General features: G+C 35.8%; 1 protein-coding gene across 5 annotated transcripts in view; it reads left to right on the plus strand.

The window, feature by feature from the left end:
* The window catches only part of Ecpas (Ecm29 proteasome adaptor and scaffold), a 112,742-nt gene extending 98,448 nt beyond the window's left edge, over positions 1-14,294 (plus strand). For all 5 annotated transcript variants that reach the window (XM_063260886.1, XM_063260881.1, XM_063260871.1 and 2 more), the window contains 12 exons: positions 302-368; positions 854-945; positions 1,020-1,086; positions 1,250-1,441; positions 2,134-2,342; positions 3,105-3,148; positions 3,245-3,437; positions 4,852-4,990; positions 7,351-7,456; positions 7,610-7,698; positions 10,031-10,102; positions 11,881-14,294. In XM_063260886.1, coding sequence (XP_063116956.1) covers positions 302-368; positions 854-945; positions 1,020-1,086; positions 1,250-1,441; positions 2,134-2,342; positions 3,105-3,148; positions 3,245-3,437; positions 4,852-4,990; positions 7,351-7,456; positions 7,610-7,698; positions 10,031-10,102; positions 11,881-12,017 — 1,407 coding nt within the window. In that variant the 3' untranslated portion in view covers positions 12,018-14,294. The remainder of the gene's footprint in view (positions 1-301; positions 369-853; positions 946-1,019; positions 1,087-1,249; positions 1,442-2,133; positions 2,343-3,104; positions 3,149-3,244; positions 3,438-4,851; positions 4,991-7,350; positions 7,457-7,609; positions 7,699-10,030; positions 10,103-11,880) is intronic.
* The last annotated feature ends 1,547 nt before the right edge of the window (positions 14,295-15,841 follow it).

Genomic DNA, 15,841 nt, shown 5'->3' on the forward strand with positions numbered 1-15,841 from the left:
GGGAATAGAAATGAATGGTAGCTAGCATAAGGATGGATGTTGGTATATGTTATCTTCCCAGAGGTTGTACCAGTTTTCTTTCTTGCTCAGTGTCTCAGATCACTTATCATCCTGCTGGTGGTCTTTAAAAAGTCTCTGTTATTACTAGTGTGAAATATGTTTTCCCTTTTCTTGATTGATTGCTGGAAGGGCTGTTGGCTTCATGTGTTTCTACCTTTAAATCATTGGTACTAAAACAAATTTGTAATAGACAGGACATTGTGACCATCAAATTTAGACCTGTGCTTTTGTAATCCTAAAGGGAGGCTGTGCCAGTGTCATCGTGTCTTTAACTACTCAGTGTCCCCAGGATCTAACACCTTTCTCAGGTGAGTTTGTCACATGATGTGAGGATATTTTTGCATACGTATCTTGCGTGATAAAATTTTAAAAAGAACAATATTTAGACCTGCTTGTGGTGCTCTGTGCTTTTGTTCCTGTCATACCCCTTTGCCTAATCTGTTTTTCTGTAGCAAGTATATTTTTGCTTAGCTGCATAAGGAGGTATCTGTCATTCTGTGGGTCTTACTCACCATTGGTAGCTAATTTTGCATCAGCACTTTTTTCTCATTAGATCAACTCCTGGGTTTGGCTAGAACCTAATGTATCTAGCTCTCATTTTTGTAACTTTCTTCATGATATTCTAGAACCTAGGTTAATTGTGAAGTTTTATAGTTAGTGAAGGAAGTTAAATAGTACAAATTGAGATCCAAAGATCTGTACTGCTGTAGCATAAATCAGACATTTCGATTTTGGGATCCTTGGAAAAGAGCAGAATAGTACGTATCAGATTTTTCCCTCTTATTTCTCATAGGTAAACTTATGAGTGCTTTGCTTAGTGGCCTGACGGATCGAAACAGTGTGATTCAGAAATCCTGTGCATTTGCAATGGGCCATTTAGTTCGGGTAAGTTGAATTTCTGATATAGTTAAATAAAATTCTTTGATAATTATAAAAAATGACTTAAGTTTCTTTTTCAGACCTCACGGGATAGTAGCACTGAAAAACTGCTGCAGAAGCTCAGTGGCTGGTATATGGAGAAAGAAGGTACCTCTTTTCTCTTTTAACATCTGTGATTTTGTTGCTTTGCTAGAAACACTTCTAATTGATTTTATCTGTTTGTATTGCTGTAGCACACATTGTATAATAGTCTTTTGGTCAGTACCCTGAGAAACAGTAAGTAGATAAAAGTTTTGTTTCTTCTCTTCAGAACCCATCTATAAGACATCTTGTGCTTTGACTATTCATTCGATTGGACGATACAGCCCTGATGTATTGAAAAACCATGCCAAAGAAGTTCTGCCATTAGCATTTCTAGGCATGCATGAAATTGCTGATGAAGAAAAATCTGAAAAAGAAGAATGTAACTTATGGACTGAGGTGTGGCAGGAAAATGTACCTGGTTAGTAAACAGTACCTGCTTTGGAAACACAACTGGAATGTTGTTCTCAACTTATTTATACGTAAATTCCTCTGTAGTTGTTAAGGACTTATACATCCCACTTAATTTTAAGCCTAATTAGATTTCTGAGGTTAGCACTCAGAACTCTTGTCTCATTGACTCATTGCTGCCCATGTGAGAGAAGATAAACTATGTTCATGCAAAGTAGAGCTTTATTGTACTAGATAGCAGGAACATGATTTAGTCTTGCTTAGAGTGTTATTTTAGAGTAGTATATCTCAGATGTGCCTTTTACCTTACCTTACGTTTGTGGATGATGATAATGTGTATCATATCTACCTGGAAGAACCTCCAAGTTGATTAAGTCCTATTTTTATAAAAGAAGTCACATCACCCACTCATCTGCTGTCTCATCCTCTGAGAGAACAGTGTATTTTAAGAATTAATAATCACTGATTTAAACTAATGGCAACTAATTTCTTTAAGACTTAGAAAAATCAGCTTCTCATTCTTCCTCTTCTGTTCTTTATTGCTGGAAATCAAACTCAGGGCCTTCCCACTGATCTATAGTCTAGTCCCCCCACCTTTGTAAAACGTTTTCAGACACGTTGGGATTAGAGGTGTGCACCACTATGTCCAGATAATTTTTCTTATTTAAAAGGTGTTTTAACTTTTTTTTTTTTTTGACATAGGGTCCTTCGGAGGCATTAGATTATATCTGCCAGAGTTGATTACCATTACCCAGAAGGCTTTACAGTCTCAGTCATGGAAAATGAAAGCCCAGGGTGCAATTGCCATGGCATCAATTGCAAAGCAAACCAGCTCTTTAGTGCCTCCATATCTGGGAATGATACTGAGTGCTTTGCTGCAGGGCCTGGCTGGCAGAACATGGGCCGGAAAGGTAAAGAAAATCTTAATGTTCAGTTAAATTAAGGAATTCTTAAAGGAGTATGACTTCATCTTTCATTTTCTATGAAATTAATCTGGTTTTGTATGATTTGAGATACATTGTTTTTGGAGCTGTATTTCCTATCCATTGGGAAGCTTTTTGTAAACTTTGCATGATTAACGATGTTCACATCAAAGTGTAACCTTTGTGCTTTTGAATAATGTACGGTTATATGGGAGAATTTTTTTTATACTCAGCTTTTGGAGTTAGCTCTTAAACCAAGTCATTACCCTTTTGTATGAAGTCAGAGTCTGGCATAGCAAAATTGAGTAGAAATCTGCTTCTAAACGTAAGCCTGAAGTTACCCATCTTTGAGGCCTGTGATTAGAGACAGTTTTTGTACAAGGCCTTTAGTAAAATATGTTCAGAGCACTCAGTAGGGAACATGAGATTGTGGCAACATGCAGCATTTTTTTTAATGTAATGGTCACTAGTGGCCAGTGATGTATTGTAGAAATAGTACTGCACTGGAAATAAATCATCTTAATTTTATGGTTAGTATTTCTGCTGGGTGATGTTGATCAAATTACTCCTCAGGCATTTAAGAAATAGAGGTGAAGATAATTGTCCTACATTCATGAGTTGGGATAAAAGTTGATGTGTCTGTCAGTAAAGTGCATTAAAGATAAAGATGAATTTTGTTAATTTTTATTATCATGATGTGGAGAATGTGGCATGTTTAGGCTTAATGCTGTTCCTTTTTTCACCTCTTAGGAAGAACTATTGAAAGCTATTGCCTGTGTGGTGACAGCTTGCAGGTAAATGTTCTTTTAATGAACATGCCACTTCCTAAGTCAAACCTGGAAATTACAGCCATTATTAACCATTTTGATGCTTTTATGTGGATCCTCTAGTGCAGAGCTGGAAAAGTCTGTGCCTAATCAACCCAGCACAAATGAAATTCTTCAGGCTGTTCTAAAGGAGTGTTGCCGGGAGAATCTCAAATACAAGATTGTAGCAATCAGCTGTACAGCTGATGTGTTGAAGGCCACCAAAGAAGACAGATTCCAGGAATTTTCTAACATTGTCATACCTCTTATCAAGAAGGTATTGATTACATATTCATTCCAGTTTATACTTTAAAAAGTTAAAGATTTTTCTGTGTCTTTATTCCATGCTTTATTAGGATTAATTTAGCTCTAAGTAGCAGAAAAATCCCAAAATACTATAGTTTTACACAAAATAGAAGTCTATTTTTCCTGTAATAGTTGGGAATCTTCAGGAATTTTGATTTGGTCCAGTCCAGTCCTGTCAGGTCCTGTCCTGTCAGGTCCTGTCCTGTCCTGTCTCCCATTCCTTCCCCTCCTTTCCTCTCTTCTCTTCTCTGAGACAGTTTCTCTGTGTAGTTCAGCCTGTCCTTGAAGTTGAGGTGATCCTCTTGCCTCAGCCTCCCAAATGCTGGAATTGTAGGTATCACCACTGCCATTGCAGGATTATGGCCATTATCTTCTGGTCCCTGGGGTATTTGTGTTCCAGGCAGATGGCAGAGGAGAGGAAATAAGGATGAGGAATCACAGTGAGCAAGTCATTTCTCTCTTCTGAGAAGTTTCAGAAGTGGCTGTGTGGCTCTTCCACTTATGTCTGATTGGCCAGTACGTAGCCACATGCACATATCTGGCAGGAGATGAGACTAGGAAGCATGGCTGGCTTTCACGGTGGATGTCCATTTTCCCTCCATAGGAGGAGAGCTGACTTATGGTGAATCCACAGTTTGTGTCATACCGAGCTTTGCCTTGCAGACACATGCAGTCCTCTCTCCTTGTCATCCTAGAGTGGAGACAAGAACCCTTGCGTCATGTGGATTGTCTCTGCATTATACTAAAAGACTTGTTTTATTTGAAAAATGAAGTACATTTTTAAAAGTTGGGTACTAACAGAAAGATTTAGTTTACCTGTTTATTTGTGAAGCATATTTTAAATAGTATTTTTATATCTTGTGTTGCTGCTAATTGGCATCTATTTTCTTTCAAAAATAGCACTGTTTAATTTCTGTTACATAATGATAGTTATAAATTTGGGATACTTGTGTTTTAAATCGATCTTATCACCAAGTGGCTGGAAGAGTTATTTCTGGCTCAATTCCTCATTTATCAAGAACGTTTAGGTTTAGACCATTAACTGGGTTCTTTCCATCTTTTTCTCTGATTCTGATGCAGGTCCCCTTAGGTTGTATACAAACACTGGGTATACAGTATTTGTTTTTTTGGCTATTGTTTACAGTTTTTTAAAAAAAATGTTCTCCAGATTATTAGAGATTTAGTATCTCTGTTTAAATTCTTGTTACAAATAGAAAAACTTATGGTAGGTAATTTATTATTTAGTTTTTGGCCAACATCTACTTTGTTATCCTGGTTGTTTTAGTAGTGTACCTGTAATTTTGAATCTGAGAGTATGTTAAGTAGTGTACCTGTAATTTTGAATCTTAGAGTTTTTTTTCTTTCCTGTTCTTGACATGCCCTAGAACTTGCTTGAAAGCATGGGAGTCCGGACACCTAAAACTGAAGATGAGAATGAAAAGGAAAGGGAGCTGCAGCTGGAGTCTCTGCTGGGTGCCTTTGAAAGTCTGGGCAAAGCCTGGCCTCGGAACGAAGAGACTCAGCGTAAGCACCAGAACCTGCATTTGGAGAACTGCTGCAACCAGGGGTTACTTAATAAGAGCATAGATTTTCTATGTGGTTGACTATTGTTTCTTGTAGTCTTACTGGTTAATAGTAAGAATTACTCAATATGAATTTTACTCCTGCAGCAGCACATAATCTCAGTGACCATTGTGTTACTAGGGTCACTAAAAGAAATACAGTATTGCAGACTTGAGTGGCTTAACAGAAATTTATTTTCCCACAATTCTGGAGAAGTCTGAGATCAAGGTGTTGACAAAGTTGGTTTCTTCTAAGACTTCTCTCTGTGTCTCTGTTCTATTCTTGTAAGGCCATCAGTCATATTGAACAAGGACCCACTTATACAACCTCCTTAAAGAGTGTATCTTTTAACACAGTCACATTCTGAGGTGTGAGAGTTTAGTACTTGCAGCTCGAGAATTTCGGATGACATAGTTCAGTCTGTGATAATTATCAGACATTTTATATGGATAGTTTGACTATAAAAATTTTCTCTTAAACCTTATGATCATAGCCCTACTCTGAGGAACTCGTAGCTTTCATTAGTGAAGTTTCTTCAGTTCAGAAATGAATGGCCTTGCTCTCAGTTCTTCAGTAAGCAAGTAAGGTCTGTTTTATGGAGAAACCCATGACTGAGAGATTTTTCAGAGTTGGGCACATATTTCCAAAAGATTAGATGACAGTAAACCTTGCTTTTTGGATCAGGTTGCAGTGTGGAATCTTTTGATAGGGCTTAAACTTGGACTGATGCTAATCTTCCCTTTGCCTTGTTCTGGGTCTGTACTCTGTCTTGCTAAACATTTTGGTATTCTCGCATGTTACAAAGACCGTTATTGATTATCCATGACTCATGTACCTAAAATCAGATATAGGATTTTCTTTGAGCCCATTCTTTTTGTAAAATATATTTATATATATACATATATATATAGGAAGGAATTCTCTAGAAGACACTGTATAAACTTGTAATGGTATTTTTATTTTTATTTTTCTAGTATTTTAAATCTCTTTGGTATATGACCAATGAAGCAGGTGGAACAATAACACAATTCTGATATAATTATTTAATAGTTGCACATATATAGCTATTAGATTATGTATGCATGTTGTTTTCCATGTACTGAGTTGTACACTTTGGAATGTGAAGAACATTGTACCTAAGTCAGCTTTCTTCGCTTGAGACGAGTATGATCAATTAGAGTCTAATTGCTAAGTCTAATTCTGATTAGCTTAGGGTACATAATTACTTTACTGCATTAATAATTTTATGAAAAGCAAAAATAGATTTTTTAATTAACAAATTCTTCTTCCGAATTTTACACATATTAGATGGTTTTAGAGCAGTGGTTTGCTCAGCCGTGATTTTCTGAGGGTGAGCCAATGGCATTATTATATTATTTACATTTCTTCCTGTATTTATACACCTGGGCCAGTTTAAAGTAATCTTGGAAACAATTGAACTGGTGTTATTTTTGGTATAATGTTTTATAGAGTTCAGTGCAAGTTCACTTACTTAATACCACTGGGCCTATTTTGCTAATAGCTAGGGAAAGTTTAAGTGGGATATTAAAGAAGCTATAAACACAAAGCAGTTGCCTTTACCAGAAGATGTAGAAATATTCCAGTTGTTAAGCAAAGGGCCAAGGCCTTTCCTTTAAGAATTTAACTGTCAATACATTGACTTTTCACATGTATCTTACTCAACGTATTACCTGAAATTTCTGAGTTTTGCTTCTTTAAAATAGAGAAAGCGATTATAAACTATTATGAAGTGATTCTATTGCAGAATTTTAGGTTTCTACTTTTTCCTTCATGATTACATTTGTTTGAATACTGCTAAATTCGATAGCATTTAAAAAATGACTTTTGTTATATTTCATATTCCAGATTCATCAGTTAGCATAATATTAATTATATAATTATAATAACAATTCTATCTGTCACAACAGATTTGTAGTAAAAGTCTGTTGAAGTTTCTGGATATCAAGAGGGAGCTCCAGAATTCTGTTTTCTTTGGCATCATTCAGCGAGTTTTAAAGGGAAAGGGGAGGGAGTTAAGCTACTTGCTGTCTTGGTTCAGTGGATGATGGTAATGGTTTGAAAGCAAACACTTATGAACAGCTAGATTTTGTGTTGAAGGGGGTTCTAGTCAAGGAATTGGGCACAAACCATGCTGAATTTGCAAGTTTCATGATTTTAATTAAAGGCTTTATTATTCCCCTTTCCCCACATACTTTTTTCTTTTATCCCTCTGTCTCTTTCTTGTGCTGCTTTTCCCTCTGTCTCTCATTTCTTCTTTCTTGGCTTTTCATATACTTTCTTATACTTTGTCTTTTTTCCAGGCTGTTATCGTCAGGAATTGTGCAAATTGATGTGTGAACGGCTAAAACTCAGCACGTGGAAAGTGCAGCTAGGCGTCCTCCAGTCAATGAATGCCTTTTTTCAGGGGTAATTTGCTGCATGGCTTAGATTATGTCTACCTTTCCCCACTAGAATTCTTTACATAATCAATGAAATTCTTATAAATTTCCAAGCTAGTTAAGTGGCATAAGTGATGCATGCATATAGTAATTGTTGTATCTTGCTGTTTGATTTGTATAGGTTAATGCTTCTGGAAGAAGAACATGCAGATCCTGAGGCTTTGGCTGAAATTCTCCTTGAAACTTGTAAATCTATCACATATTCTTTAGGTGAGTATAGTTTTGTTTTGTTTTTTTTTTTAAACTGGGAATTGAACTCAGGACCTTGTGCTTGCCAGGCAGGCGCTTTGCCACCAAGCTATATCCCTAGCCCTAACCAAGTATAGTAAACTGAAATTGACAAGGAGTCCTAACTTTAAAACCAAGGACTCGAGTCCCAAATATTTCTGGTCTAGTCCCAGCAGCTAAATTTTTAGAATAATTATGAAACTGTCCTACTTAAGGGGCTCCATATAGTTCCTAAATTGGACTATTTTGATCTGGAATTATAATAGGATTTTAACTCTTAGGTTTAAACTTCGGTGAAAAGTATTTAAAACATTTTTTAAAATTTGAAAATAACTCAGACTTACAAAACAATTACAGTGATAGTTAATGTAATATAAATATTACATTATAATATATATATATATGCTTTACTCAGTTATATATTAACATTCTGTCCCATTTTTTTCCCCTGTGGATTTCTGTATACATGGTTTTTTCCTATACCATTTGAAAGTATGTTACTTACATCATGCCCCTTTATTCCACAATTTTTCAGTGTGTATTCCTTTATATAACCATAGCACAGTTCCCACAGATGTAATGTTTCTTGGTTTTTTTTTTTGTTTGTTTGTTTTGTTTTTTTTTGAGACAGGATCTCAATACATAGTCCAGGGTGGTTTTCATCTCACTATGTAGCCCAAACTGGCTCAAAAATCACTGTTACTGTCCTACCTCCGCTTCCCAAGTGCTGGGATTACAGCAGTATTTTCTTAGCAAATTTGTACCACTTGATATTCTGGTTTTTTTTTTTTTTTTTCCTAGTTTAACCAATAATATTCTCTCTGTGGGATTTTCCCCCCTGCTTTTAAGAAGGCCAGCCCAAGATCACTTTTTGCATTTAGTTGTTATATTTTTTTATTCTTCTTTAACCTGGATACTTCAGCATTTCTTTGTCTCCTATGATATTGATAATTTTGGGCCAGGGATTTAGCTTGGTGGCATAAACATCTGCCTGGCAAGTGCAAGGTCGTGAGTTTGATCTCTGGTACCCCCCAAAAAAAAAATAGTATTGATAATTTTGAAGAATAAAGTTCCCCTGCTTCCTATTTTGAAAAACAGAATGCTCCTCATTTCTTGTCTGACATCTCCTCATAATTAGATACAGTCCATGCATTCCTAGTTGAGATTTTACATATGCAGTATATTGTTTTTCTTTATATCAGTAGCTACAGTGTCTGTTTATCTTGATTTGGACATTAATTTTGAGTATCTAGCCAAGGTATTTCAGTTTCTACTTCTGCTGTAGTTTCTACTTTTCTCCTTGTGTTTAATAAGCAACCTATGGGAACATACTTTGTCCACTGTCCAACTGCAAAGCTGTAAAACTGTGCCTAGTAAGCAGTCTGTGAGAAGACATTCTAAGACCGTATCATAACACTTCTCATCTTCAGTATTTATTCTCTAGATTTAGCACACCCACATGATCCTTCTCTGACCCATTTTTCCTAGGTTGATTTTTTTTTTTTTTTAAACTATAGGACCTTCTCCCATCTACCATTTGGGAGTTGATACTGTATTGTAAGCAAGATTTTCTTTTCTCCGTAGCTGGCATTCTTTCCAGTCCCCTCAGCTCCCAGCGATTTATCATTACTTTTCTTTTGTTACTCAAGTTGCCCCCAGAATTAGCTGGTGGAAGCCCCTTTAGGCTGATTCTTTTTATTTGTCGAGCAGATCATATTCTTCATAACACTTCTTCACTACCCTGTGTTTGGCTGTGTGTTGACTATTTTGGGTGGACAATTTCTGTGTGAACTGGAAGCCATCTCAAAGAGTAGATACAAGTGAAGCATGATGCAGTTGCAGTTCTTGGCAGCAACATGCTTTGATGGGAGAAACTGGCAGCTAACAACTTATCTGCAGGGTTCCAGATTTCCCTGTGCTGTCCTCAACACTGGGTTGTACCGTGTTCTTTGGTAAAATTGGGAGTATTGTGCACGTCTACAGATCTTTCTTAGGTGTGCTGTGACAGTGACCATGTTTGATGATGACATGTTTGAGGTACTGCCTTTGGTCTACCACATCTAAAACAAGTCTTTACAATCTCACCATTTGTTTGGTGATTGGTATATTTAGCACAGCCTCCCACAGCAAGGAATGCGGGTAAGTATTTAATGATAATTAGTGGAGAGCAGTTTACTTAAAAAGAACCCAAAAGGCAAACCAGGTATTTCCTTCCATAGAGTTATAAATTCTGAATATCTTTTAGTTATACTAATTTAATCTTGGAAGTTTTATCTTTAAAGCATACAAACAAACTGTATGATTTTCTTCTTAGAAAATAAGACATACTCATCTGTGAGAACAGAAGCTTTATCTGTGATAGAATTACTGCTTAAGAGACTTGAAGGTGAGTTTTTATAGTTCTGACTGGAGTACCAACAAGCCAGGATAACTTATGGCATACATTTAAAAAATATTTGTTTCCTGTTCTTTGCTTACTTTCTAAATTATAAGTGAATATATGTATATATGCAAGTAGAAGTGTAAGATTAAAACCATTAAATTTTAAGTACTTAAATTTGGTATTCTTAATTTATATACTTCTCATAGACTACACTATATGCTTTTTGGTACTCTTAACTTATATATTTATGTACTATAAAGCTATAGTTATCTCAGAATTTATAATAAAGTTGTTGTTTTTGTGATGAATTCTGACTTGGTCTTGGTTAGTTCAAGAAGATGGTTGACAGTGCCATCATAGAGGTTCATTGAATATATGTAAATAAACAGAATGACACTCTGCAAAGAGGATTAGGAACTATTTTGACAATGACTCACTTGAGTCATTAGGTTTTATAGTAGGATTTTAATTTTAGCCCTGCTCCACAGTCCATCTTTCTCTCAATCCTTTCTTTTTTTAAAAAAGCTTTATCAAAAAGTAGATTTCTTTAAATCATCTCTTGTATCATTGGTAAACAAAACCTGCTAGACCTGTCTACAGTGGTTGTCTCTGTCATAATTTCAGCAAGTATGTTTTATTTTCCCTCTTCTTTTTTAAAAAACTGTTGTGACCCTGTGGATGAGATAGTGAATATGAAGAGTTTTCTTCACAGTGTTGTGTATTCTGTCTTCATTATCCCTCAGGTCTGTCTCTACACCTCATTTAATTTTTTCTGTTTTTTTTTTTTTTACAGAGTCTAGCTGTGTAGTTCAGGTTAGCTTGGAATTCACTGTGTAGCCCACGTTGGCCTTAAAGTCACAGTGATCCTCCTGCCTCAGCCTCTGAAGTGGTGGGATTACTGGTGAACACCACCATACCTGATTTGTTTTGTTGTTGTAGAGACACGGTCTCACTGTGTAATTCAGGGTGCCCTTGAACTGAACTGTGTAGCTGAGGCTGGCCTTGAACTCTTGGCAATCCTTTTGCCTTAGCCTCTCAAATGCTGGGATTACAGGTGTGTATCACCATGCCAGATACCCCCTTTAACAATTGAAACTTCTCTTAGGTTTCCATAAAATATTAAATACCAGTACCGTTTTTTTCTTATTAAAGTAAAAGAGCTATGCACTTAGTCCTTATGTTGACTTTTCAGTTTGCCAGATACAGTACTAATATAATGTAGACATTATTCTGTGAGTGCATGTGCTAATAAATTCTAAGTGAGGCCAGAAGGTTTAATAGCTTGCATGAAGCCATTTCACTGAAGAGTGGCAGAGCTTCATAAACAAGATGCAGGATTTTCTAAAATTTTCTGAATGTATGTGATTCCTTAATGCTTTCCTTAAAGTATAATTTTATTTAAACCAATCTTGCAATTATGAAACTATATATGCAAGTTTTTTTTACTGTATCTTACGAAGTGACTTTTTGTTGTTACTGAAATAATTTTTTTGCTACTGTGTGCCCTGCTTTGATGTTTCCTTCTTTTCACTTTGCTGCAGTGTTCATTTCTTTTCATCCCACTAGGGAAAGAGGATGGAACTCTCTGATAATGCTTTCAGGCTGTTGTTAGTGATTGGGTTTTGTGACATCTACTGAACTTGTACTTAAGCATTGATTTGTTTAAAAGATTTGCTCTATAGATATTTTGGGAGCAGCATATATGGAAGAAAAGTAATTTTTTTTTCTTGCTTATTCTACAAGGGTTCTTTGGCTTTTTTTTTTCTTTCCTTCCCATTTAGAATCTAAACAGTGGGAAAGTTTGACATCTGAATGCAGAGTGCTCCTGGTTGAGTCTTTAGCTACTATGGAAACAGACAGCAGACCTGAGCTTCAGGAGAAAGCATCATTACTGAAGAAAACACTTGAAAATCTGTAATAAATTAGAAGAGGATGAAACAAAGAAGTGCCATGTTCACTGGGGTTGAAATGGTGGTATTCTCTGAAAAACCAAGTGGGGAAAAGTAAAGATTAATCTGTAGCATGCGTCATTCCTTGGCTGAAATAAAAAAAAAAAAAGCCTTAAATTTTGTTCCTTATTAGCTTTATTTTACTTGATGTTTTTAAAGTGTGTGGCCTAAATGAACTTAATAGAACCTTTGGTGTTTGAGAATTGGTTGTAAACGAGAGTGTGGAAACAGTTCGCTAAAACAATTAAAGCTGTTAAAAAAGGAATTAGTAGATACAGTTGCAGAGCAAGTTAATAAAAATCTTAGAACTGCATCCAAGCTAAAGTTACTTCAAAAAGGTAACCTGTAAATCATTTACAATGTAACTTCTCTTACACCTCAAGAAATGGACTCACAGATGACAGCACTTCCTTTCTGAAGTTTATGACAAAGTCAGAACCAGGGGCTGAATGTTCTTTTCAGTACACTTTCTTTTACAACATATGTCAGATCAGTGCTAATCCTGGGCGATACTCAAAAACCCCCAAGATGAGGTACATTTAGCGCAGTGGTAGTAAACCCATGGCACGTGTGTCACTGTGTTTTTCTTATAAGACAGAAGATGTTAATGTATGAGTTTTTCCTAAACTAAAACCTCACTCTTTCAAGTTTAATTAAAGTGTTGGCATTTGGGTTAAATGAGTAGGTTTTAATTTGGGAACTTGGGCTCGGAAAGGTTCACCATCACTGATTCAGTCCTCATATCAGAGCTAAAATGACAGTTATCACTGAACTCTTGAAAATAAAAGCTGAACATTGTTCAGAATCTGGTTTGTCTAGCCCACCACTATTGGACTACATGTGACCCTGGGTGGCAAATAATGGGTCCCCACTAGAACATGATGCAAGCTTACAGTGTTATTCTATGATTTTTAGTGATTTTTTTTCTTCCAAGACCTTGTTGCATGGTACTTGAGTATAGCCAGCGTAAGCAAAAAAGGAATGAATATTACATAGGGGAGGGTGCAGTGCAGTGCTGACGCTGCTCGTGCACCTGGCACACTTGATCAGTTGAAGCCCACGTGTATCAAATGTTAAAACTTGGCAAGTAAAACACAGTGATGACCAATAAGAACATTTCCACCTATCGCCACATATGTGTACCTATAGAGCCAGACATTATTGTTATGAAGCAAACATATATAAGTTTGCTTATTTAATAAACTTGGGCTTGTTTTATTTCATAAAATAATAATTTTAACATTTTGTTATATACATATATCAACTATATCATATTTATTGTTTTTTTTTTTTTTTTTTTTTTTTTTGATGCTGGGACTCGAACTCAACCTCACACTTGCCAGGTGGGCACTGTGCCTGTGAGCTGTATCCTTGGACCCTCATAATTATTGTTATACAGTCCGTGACAGTTATTTACTCAGTGGGGTCCTAGGTAAGCCAAAAAGTTGGAAATCTATAGTTTAGATGGTTAATTTTTAGAAAGAGACATTTTAGCTCTTTACAGGTTAAGAAGACAACTTTAGTCCCCATATAATTTGAATTGAAGTCCTTTTAAAGGCAGGTAAAAGTTGATTAGGACAACATTGCTCTGTTTGTATCTGTAATAGTATATTTTGCAAACCCCAACCCAAAAACATGAAATTGCAGACTGAATCATTTATAACTCTAAAACTGGAACAACTACTTAAAATTTTCTATTCACGGGGCGGGGGATTTAGCTCAGCGGCATAAGTACCTGTCTTGCAAGCAGGTAGTCGTGAGTTCGATCCTTGGTACCCATAAAAATGAAAAAGACAAAAATTTTTTTTCTATTCACTTTGTGCTAATAGTATGACTTTGTAGGGTGAAAGGAAAGCCTTTAAATTAGCCATCTGAGAATTCGTACTTTTTAAATGCCCTTTTTCAAAATAACACAATACCACTCCCAGTAAACAGTTGTGGCCAGGGTTTCTTTTTCTTCGTTGTGCTGCTCATGCCCCTGCCGAAGGGTGTCGGTAAGTTTAACCTAAGTGTTTAGGGTAAGCTGAGAGCGCTTTAGCTTGCCTTGGATTCCAGAGCACAAGATTACTTACATTCAGTACTGTCCCTTTCTTGTCATTATTATCGGAAGTCTCCAATGACCAAACTGTTTCAAAATTTTTTTGACTGTGACTGAATAAAAACAATTCTACATCATGGCCAAAAACAATGTGTATGACTATATTGTATATCGAGATATCTAAAATAAAATGTTTCGTGAAATGACAGTTATGTGATACACTTTGATCTCTCTCTCTTTCCATGGTAAGTGTTCTTCAGACCCCTTGTATTCAGTTCCTGATCACAGGTGTTTTGCTACTAGGTTTGAAAAACACTGCCTTAGGTAATATCTAAATTTGCTGGTGTGTGCTGCGGGGAGTTATTCCTGACTAGGAAAAGAGAATAAAAATTTTAGTATTTAGTACCAAAATCCTTTTTGCTGATATTTAATTATAGTTGTGAGTTATTGTAGCATCATGAATTTTTTGAAAATGGCTTTTACTTGGAGGAAGTCACCTTTGGGTGTTTTTCAGAAAGCTGTGACCTTTCAGGACTTGTTTTCCAGAGCAGTGTTTTTCCTCTACTCAGTGCACTCTCTTGCATTTATAATAACTATCATTACTCTTCCCTGGCAAGAATGTAGTGAGTGTTAACAGGATGTAAGGCTCAGTGTGGTGTGCTTGTCTATAGCAAGTGTTAAACCTCAGCAAATTGTGTGTTTTTACATTGAAAGAATCATCCGTTTTCTATATTTGACATTCTAATGGAAAAAATTTTTTTACAAATTCAAAATACTCTTAAAAATTGAAAAATTAATTTATATAAACATATACAAAGATTGTATTATATTACTTAAAAACCCCAAATAAAAATGAGAATCACCATCACAGAACAATGAAGGAATAATAAAAGACAAATTTATCACTGATTTAATATCTAGCTGTGAAATAATAGACTTTTGCTTTATGTCTTTTGTTAAGCAAAACATTAAAAATTTAATACAGCCAAATTGTGACATAACACTTGTAAATGCATTATTTTATACACCAGCAATGGGGATACTTGTAAGACTTTCGTGTTACAATTTAGAGAATTAGTGATAAACTGTTTACCTGTGGAAAAAATACCTCATGCACAAATTAAAAACCATTCATTTATAGAAGCTTATTTAGGATCAACAAGAAACACAAACATGCACACATAATGTAAAAATGTTACAAAAAATTAATGGAAAGAACGGATGCCACTGTGGCCGCAAAAAATGGCCAGATGTGTTTTGGCATTTGGTGCACTCTGCACAAATCAGCTGCCTTTATGTATTAAATGTCTTAAATTCACAAATTTCTTTAATTAAAATAAATCTAATTATTGTGATTGTTGGTATGGCCAGTATTAATACTTATATTTGGGCAGTCATACTCAAATTTAAGCAACTAAATAAATTTGGTCCATTCTTAGACTTTTTATTAGTTAAATCGATGAGTACGACCAGTGGTCCAAGCCCCCTTAAAGGATAGTCATCATGTACCACCACCAGAGGTTCAAGCTGATGGGAATGTATTAAGAGTATTATTATTTATTATTGAAAATTTCTTTTGGGGCTGGGGATTTAGCTCAGCGGCATAAGCACCTGCCTCGCAAGCAGGCAGTCATGAGTTCGATCCCCGGTACCGATAAAAAGGAAAAAGACAAAAAAAAAAACTTAAAAAAAAAAAAAGAAAATTTCTTTTGATGCTGAGGTCAGTGCTAAGATGCTAGACTCTTAGTGCTACTG

Source organism: Cavia porcellus, unplaced genomic scaffold (assembly GCF_034190915.1).
Source record: "Cavia porcellus strain 051 isolate PalLab524CR breed Dunkin Hartley unplaced genomic scaffold, mCavPor4.1 scaffold_1, whole genome shotgun sequence".
NCBI lineage: Eukaryota > Metazoa > Chordata > Mammalia > Rodentia > Caviidae > Cavia > Cavia porcellus.